The sequence below is a fragment of the Gastrolobium bilobum genome, unplaced genomic scaffold (assembly GCF_033153095.1).
Source record: "Gastrolobium bilobum isolate Gb01-03AN ecotype WA unplaced genomic scaffold, APGP_CSIRO_Gbil_v1 utg54739, whole genome shotgun sequence".
Taxonomy (NCBI): domain Eukaryota; kingdom Viridiplantae; phylum Streptophyta; class Magnoliopsida; order Fabales; family Fabaceae; genus Gastrolobium; species Gastrolobium bilobum.
In genome coordinates, this window is record NW_026899217.1 from 25,534 (window position 1) to 33,914 (window position 8,381).

The 8,381-nt window shown below is 40.2% G+C and overlaps 2 protein-coding genes across 2 annotated transcripts; both read right to left on the bottom strand.

Annotated features, from left to right (window-relative positions):
• Positions 1 to 2,225: 2,225 nt before the first annotated feature.
• On the bottom strand, positions 2,226 to 6,469 carry LOC133288347 (uncharacterized). Its single transcript, XM_061486073.1, has 3 exons — positions 6,167 to 6,469; positions 5,223 to 6,080; positions 2,226 to 5,132 (listed from the first exon to the last, which is right to left on the bottom strand). Exons 1-3 carry the CDS (start codon positions 6,467 to 6,469, stop codon positions 2,226 to 2,228), a joined length of 4,068 nt encoding a protein of 1,355 aa, XP_061342057.1.
• A 371-nt stretch (positions 6,470 to 6,840) lies between these two features.
• Positions 6,841 to 7,863, bottom strand: LOC133288348 (uncharacterized). Its single transcript, XM_061486074.1, has one exon. It carries the CDS (start codon positions 7,861 to 7,863, stop codon positions 6,841 to 6,843), a length of 1,023 nt encoding a protein of 340 aa, XP_061342058.1.
• Positions 7,864 to 8,381: the final 518 nt, after the last annotated feature.

The window sequence follows — 8,381 nt, forward strand, 5'->3', positions numbered from 1 at the left end:
TGACCCACCGATCAGAGAATCTATACTAATGATCCATGCAGTAACAGGTAACCTACCACCAGCTGCCCCTGTGCTAGAAGCCTCCCCAATGTTTCTTATTTGTGCATTTACATCAAACACCTCAACTATACTAGCAGTCCCATCAATGTGGAATACTTCCTCGTCTCATATTACTCATATAAAATAATAGTAGTCTCCGGGAACATAATCCGCACGGAGATAACTATACACTCCGGGCACATAGGCCACACATAGATATCCATACTATCAAGCTGTATAACATGCACCCAGTGCACATAGAATTTATATTTCTATAACTTATCTGTATATAACAGCAAACGTGTACCCAGTACACTCCAGATCACACCTGAACCCATTCCATTTGGTGTCTGTATCACGTCTGTATATAACGGCAAAATATCTTTGGTATATTCACATGGGGCTACCCCCAATAATAATAGTAGTAGGGGTGTAATATAAACTTATTACATATAAGTCGATTCATTATATTCTCTCGTTTAATTATTCCCACTGATAGTTTACTTTCATTTTGATTAAACGTCAGACCTGGTTTATAACATAGTCACTATCATAATAATTCATATTCTCTTCGTAATTTCGTACACATTTCCTAACTCTTAATAGTTTCTTCTGTCACGTTACCGTTCAAATCCATAGCCATTATTTCTTCTTTGACTATTCTTCTCACAGATTGTTTACACTTTTATTTTTACCCGTCATCTGACATGGTACATATAAAAATCTCTTTTTCACGAATTCGAAATCGTTCTCAAGGTTCTGTACACATCCCACATCTCTTAATATAATGTATCATATTTCCCATCACACAAGGATTTTCTAAACACACCCGTCCTATCTCAGAGAACTAATTACACTTCAGTCCTTGCACTAATAATTACACATCAGTCCTTGCACTGACAATTATACATCCGCTCATTAGCTAATCTTATCACTTTCATTTTGACATTACACATTAGCTCTTTTGCTAATCCCATAATTTTCCACTCTATGCACCTTAGTTCATACCCTCATCACATGATTTCACATTAAGTTGTACATTAGCTCATTCACTAATCATACTCTCTCACTTTGTGATTGTACAACAATAACTTATAAAATCCTGTCTCCGTTCTAATCCATTGTTTGCTACAGCTCACACAAACCTATACTCAATATTGTAGGGCAACCCATCAATTTTCCTGCTCACTTCCACCCTTGGTGGTTGTAGAATACTCTTACGTTGAAAATACCTCCACTCCGTCTGTCAATCCCTACCATATACCAAATGATTTCACAAGCACACTACTATTAGCAGCATATATATATATATATACACACAGATCACTAGATCATACTTTCTTTACAATTTCCATTACCATCTTACATATGATTATACAATTCAACCATCCTATCCGTTTTATCATTGCCAAGTCTTTCAATTTGAATCGACGTTCATTAATTACAATAGTGCCTTCATTGTACATTTACCTTATTTCATCCATGGCGATCCTCTCAACTTCTCTCCTATATACATAATACATAGTCAGTTCATCTCCCCATATTTAATCATTACTATATCCTTATGGATTTCAATTCTTTATTTCAATATCTCTCAAATTAACACTTCACTAACGTAAGAATTTCAAGTGGTCCAATCCACTAGGATTAGACATTAAACCTTCCATTTGTTCCTCTACATTAACCATCCCAATCCATTCAAGCGTACACCATCTATCAGGGACTTATAACTTCTAATCAAACATAAAATATTCAAACTTATACCTAAGCATACCTGTTCACATTTTTTTTTTTTTATAATCCATCAGGTTCTAAGTACTCACCTTAATGAAGTCCACTCACCAAGTCCACCTGTACATAATTGTTTTACTATACTACACTTATACATAGAAATGTTACCAATACTATCTTCATACTACAAATCCTTCTCAATTATATCTTTTTTTTTTTTTTTTTTGTAAAAATGGTGGGTCTAGCCCATAGAATTAAATTGAAAGCTGATGCATGTTAAGAGAAACATGCTACATCAACAAGAACTTACAAAAGTCACTCCAAAATGGAAAAATACTTGTAGGGGGAGACGAATATAACTCCAACTCTTAAGTCCTACCAAAGCTAAACTATCAGCACACAAGTTAGCCTCTCTGGGAACAAATTCGAAAGCAACATGCTCAAATGACAGTAAGCTATTCACAATTTAGATTAGCTACATAAGATAAGACTTCTTTGCTATCACTCCCAAGCCAAACTTTCTTGATCTTTAACTCACTTGCCAGCTTAAGTCCTTGCCAGATGCCCCACAACTCAGCTTCAAAGATTGAACAACAACCAATCTTAAATGAGAATCCACTGATCCAGTCACCCTTCCAAGTGCATATCAATCCCCCACATGCTCCTGCATTAGTCTCCAAATTCACAGTACCATCTACAAATATTTTTAACACCTCCTTCTGCTCCTGATAACCAGACCCAAACAGAGGGAAAGGGAGATCTGTTTTCTGAAAAAAAGGGTCCTCACAACAACTGCTTTTCATACCTCTCAGATACAAAAGGATCTTGCTCATCGGATCACTAGGCCAGTCAAATAGCTCTTCATGAACAGTTAGATTTCTCCACTGCCATAGCATCCAACATGTGACAAAAAATGCTTCCTTCCACAAATGCCAACACTTTGTTGAGAAGGAGTTACAGATATTTAATCTGAACCAGTCGAAATCATTAGTTAACATAAAAGCATCAGGTATCTTACCTCCAAACCATCTTTCCCACACCTTCCTAGCCTTCAAACAATCTCTCAGAACATGCATTAAGGTCTCATGGGATGATAAGCAGCTCGGGCAAAGAATCTCCCCTCCATTCCACAAACTAGTAGAACTTCTAACTGGCAATTTATTAAGACATGCCAACCACATAAACGTTGCAATCCTAATGGGCCCTTTCCATTTCCAGATTAGAGTCCAGACTTTATCTTTCTTCAAATTTACATCCAATAATTGCTGGTATGCATTTCTAACCAAAGAGCAACTTAGGCTGCTTCGTAACCAGCATATTCTGTCCTCTGGGCCATTTGGGCAAGGAGTTTGTAAGTTTTGCAGCCTCCTAAGTGTACTGTCTTCAAGATAATTCTTCAAATAATCCCATTGCCAAGCACCTGTTACTTGGTCCACAATATCAATCACCTTCAATTCCTTTTCAGCAGTACACGGTTTATTGAATGCAAGCTCATAGAGGTTTTCTTTCCATCCATGCCAACAATCTGTCCAGAAAAATACTGAATTGCCATTCCCCATCTCCCAAGTCAGATGCTGGTCCAGTTTTACATGTGCTGCACAAATACTTTTCCATAAGGATGAATCTCCATTTTTGACAGCTAGTCCTCTCCTAGGATCATGCTTTCTCCCATATTTCCCAAGTAGATCTCTACTCCAAAGGCTGTTAAGCTTATTAATAAGCATCCAGGCTCTCTTTTGCATGAAAGCTTCATTTTGCACTCGAAGGTTAATTATGCCCAAACCACCACACTCCTTGGGCTCATAAAGTTGCTCCCATGCCACATAGTGTGCTTTCCTTTTTGCATATGAGTCTCCCCAGATAAAATTCCTTTGGAGTTTTTCAATTTCTTGGCAAACATGGATTGGTAAAGAATTGTTTTGCATGTGATACATAGGCATGGCTGAAATCACACTCTTGGTTAAAGTGATTCTGCCAGCCAAAGACAAACATTTGGTCTTCCACCCTTGGAGCCGATTCTGAACTCTTCCAATGACATTAGAATAATGCTGCCTGCTAGTCCTCCCATGTCTCATCAAGGTTCCTAGGTAGCAGCCAATACCCTTGACAACTTTGAACCCACTAGCATCAGCCAGAGTACTCACTATCTCCTGAGTTGTGTTCTTAGAGAAGTAGATACAAGACTTCTCCATACTAACACATTGACCTGACATACGAGAGAATTTCTCCAAACAGCCTGTAATACACTCCATCTGGCTAAGGGAGGCTTCAGCAAAAAGGATGATATCATCAGCAAACATTAGATGTGATATTTGAGGCCCTGCCCTACCAGCTCTAATTGGATGCCATGCCTTCCTATCTACTTCATCCATAATAAGATGGGTCAACTTTTCCATGCATAGGACAAATAAATAGGGAGACACTGGGTCCCCTTGCCTGAGTCCCCTTTGAGGATAGAATCCCTGAGTCCTACTCCCATTCCACAACACCTCAATATAGGGACTTGTGACACAGCCCATAATAGCAGCTATCAGCTCACCTGGAAGCTTCAGCTCTTCAAGAACAGTCTTGACAAAACTCCACCTGAGCTTATCATAAGCCTTCTCTAGATCAATCTTGATAGAAAAGTAACTCTTCTTTCCTTGCGTCCTATGCATAGAGTGAATAAGCTCCTGGACAATAATAATATTGTCCTGGATATTTCTCTTGGGGATGAAGATTACCTGATTAGGAGAGACCAACTCACCTATGAATGATTTGATCTTATTAACCAGAATTTTACTCAATCCCTTATACACAGTATTACAGAGTGCAATGGGACGAAACTGCTTCATGAAACAAGGCCTATCCACTTTGGGTATTAGAGTAAAGAGAGTCTGATTAATCTCTTTAATCTGCTCAGGCTTGCTGAGATAAAACTTCATGCTATTGAAGACTTGTTCTTTAATCAGCTCCCAATTCTTGTGATAGAACAATGCTGGGTATCCATCTGGACCAGGAGTTTTCAATGGGGCCATTTGAAAGAAAGCTTTCTTAACCTCCTCAAGAGAAATATCCAATGACAGTAGGCTTTTATGATCCTCCCTGATAGCTGGCCAAAAGCAACTAGTCTGACTCCACCCTGGTTCAACCAGGTCATCTGTGAAAAGATTAATGAAAAAGTTCCTGGCTAGATCAATCAATTCCTCCTCTCCAGAAATCCATCCACCCCCATGATTCTGAAGTTTGATAATTTTGTTCTTTTTCCTCCTAATCAAAGTGCAAGTGTGATAATACCTAGTATTTCTATCACCACCTTTGATCCAATCCCCTCTAGATTTCAGATACCAAATCTGTTCCTTTTGCTCTAAGATATCAGCAAGCTCTTTATTTAGATTAGCTTCTTATTCTTCCAAATGATAGCTATTCCTCAAGCTCATCTGTCTTTGGATGCCATCCAGCCTAGCTATCACCCTATTTTTCCTATAGTGGGTGAAGCCAAAGACATTCATATTCCAGCTTCTGACTGCTGGGGTGAAAGAAGTCAGACTATCCAAGAGCTTAGAACTTGGATCCCAGTTGGTTTTGATAAAGGAATTGAATCGAGAATCATTCTGCCATACAACCATAAACCTGAATGGTCTATCCCTCCAACACTGATTCTCTTTATCTAATCTCACCAAGACAGGACAATGATCTGAGAAAATTCTAGGAAGATTCAGGACAGTAGCTTCCTCAAAACAGGTTCTCCAAGCATCATTTGCAACAGCTCTATCAAGTCTTTTGAGCACTCTATCCAAATGAGGGAATTTGGGCCCTTTCCAAGTGAATATGTTTCCTCCCTCTCCCAAATCTATAACCACACATGCATTTAATACATTGTTGAACATAATACATCTATTAACATCAACAGGCTTACCTCCTTTCTTCTCGGCAACTGAAGAAATCTCATTAAAGTCTCCTGACAGCATCCAAGGACTATTCGTGGTTCTTCCAATAAGCTTCAGGTCTTCCCATAACATACTTCTTTTTTCTTCTTTAGGGCTAGCATAAACTGCAGTCCAGAAAAATCCCTCCTTACCAGGAAATTCCACCCAACAATGGATGAACTGGTCCTGTTTCCACTCAAGAGTGACACTCACCTCATTCGGGTCCCATACTATCCACACACCTCCTGCAAACCCATTGGCCTCAGAAATTATATAATTAGGATACTCCAAACTTCGAATAATTTTCAAGGCTTTGTCACCACTAACTCTAGGCTCCAAAATGGCAGCAACTCCAACTCCATACTTCTTCCTGAACCTTCTAAAAGTGCTCTTAAATTGTTTCTTTCCAGCACCTCTACAATTCCAGGTCATCATATTCATCATGAATTTTGAGTTTGATGCAAGATAACAAAGTTCTTGCCACTTACCTCAAAGCTCTCATCAGAAGCCTCCTGAATAACAGCATCTCCCTCTCCACCACTAGTCTCAGCTATGCCAACCATAGAGCTATTTTGAGTTGTCCCAGCATACTGTTCCATCTCCATACTCGAGTGAGATTCTGCAATTATTAAGTTATCCTTCATCACCAAGTCAGGTGGTTCAGGGTCCTTCAACCCACACTCCAGGAGCAAACTGCCAACTTGTTGAATGCACTCTACATGATCCAAAGAAGCTTCAAAAGCTGAAACTTTAGCTGCCATCACAAATCCCCCCATAATTTTCTTGTGCATTGTTCCAATTTCTCATTGACTGGTATCAGGGACACTGACCTAGTCCCAGTTTTCGAAGAAGAAACAGGCACCTGCTGTACCCCTTTTCCTTTAGCTGATAATGCCTTATTCGAATTTCTTTTAGCTGTTTGAACCCCTTGTTTCACACCAGAAAACTTCTTGGGAGTGTTTTGGGCCTTAGTAGTGAAATTCATCGCCCCCTCAACGTTCTAAGCAGAATTGCTCAATGACAAATTCTCGTTGTTCACCAAAGAAGTGGGAATATTCACCCCAGAATCTTTATCAATTACTCGCTTCTGAATGTTACTCCCACTGCTCACCACAGACTTCATCCCCATACTCTTTTTAGTATTGGAGGTGTCTTCCCCAACTCATCTGGCATTCCTGGGATCACTTTTCAGTGATGCTTGACCTCCTTTCTTCCTTCTTTGCACCACCATCCACTCACCAACTCCCTGAGCTTCAGACTTTTCCACTGGTTGAACAGGATTCTCACAAGGCTTTTCCATTGGTGTTTGCTTAGCAACTTCTGGACAAGACTCAAGATTATGCCCATATCTGCCACACTTCAAACATATTAGGTACAATCCTTCATATTCTATCCTTTTCCTACAGCCATCCAGTACATACATCCCTTTCAGAGGTTTGGCAAGATCAATCTCGATGCATACTCTTGCAAACCTAGCCCTATCTTCAGTAGAAGTTGTTCTATCAACTCTTAGGACTTTACCAATCACAGTTCCCAAATGATTCAAAAAAGGAAACTCACAGTACTCTTGAGGAATACCTGGCAGACGCACCCATGCTGCAACCTTATGTATGTTTGCCTTCTCTGGATCGAAGCAAGGCTCCCATTTCCTGGTAGCCAGATAATGACCCAGTATCACCCAAGGCCCTCCCGAAATAGCCAAATGCAGGTCCTCCAGGCACCTGAAGCGAACAGAGAAGAAATCATTCCCTAAATCCGCAACTGTAATGCTTCCAGCTTTAGCCCAGAGCACTCCCAACCTGCGCTTCATAAACCCAACACCAATCCTCTTGCCCAGCAACATGACAATCAAGGCGTTCTTCCATCGTTGATGCATACGACCTCGAGCTTCTCCATTGCTCTTAATCTCCACCAGTCCATCCTCTTTAGCTACTGTCTGAAAGCCCCATCCAGAAATAGTCCCCTGGTTTGGATCGAGCAGATCCAGATCAGGATCCTCCTCCTCCATCAGCCATGGTGATGCTTCGCCCGAAACACCATTCTCCATCCCAGTTACCTCCGCGAAGGACCTATGCTTAGCAAGACCCTTCTCGCCAGATTGAAACTCAGAGACCACTTCACGCATCCGACCTTCAGTCGGAATCTCTTCACCATTCTTCGTACGCTTCGTGCTCTTCCTAATCATGCACAAGAAATCAGAGTAATTCTCCTTCAAAATCCCATCGAACCAGCCATTTCTCAGAAACGTAACCCTATCAGACAGAAAATTTTCGCGCGCGTGACCAGACGCGCCTAACTAACTCATTCAAGCAGATGCATTTTTCTCTCTCAATTATATCTTTATTATCCATAATACTACAAACTTCTCCTATGCTAATACTGTACACACCATAGGTTTGTTTACAATTTTTACTTAGGATAACACTTTATAATTTCAACAAAAGGTTCAGACAAAAAACTTAAGTCTGTTTTCTTTAAGTCCTCCATTATTTATAATTTTACTTACCGCCATCTCATGTCCATAGAGCAGTTAACACTGTAGCCACAACATCAGGCTAAGGACTTACACTCGGTGCTCCAGGGTTGCCACACAAGCTTTTTACGATGACCACGCATGTAACACAAAGGAATGGCTTGATCAGACCCACACTAAGGAATCACATATGCAGTAATCGATAAGAATCTACATACAACCATGCAACA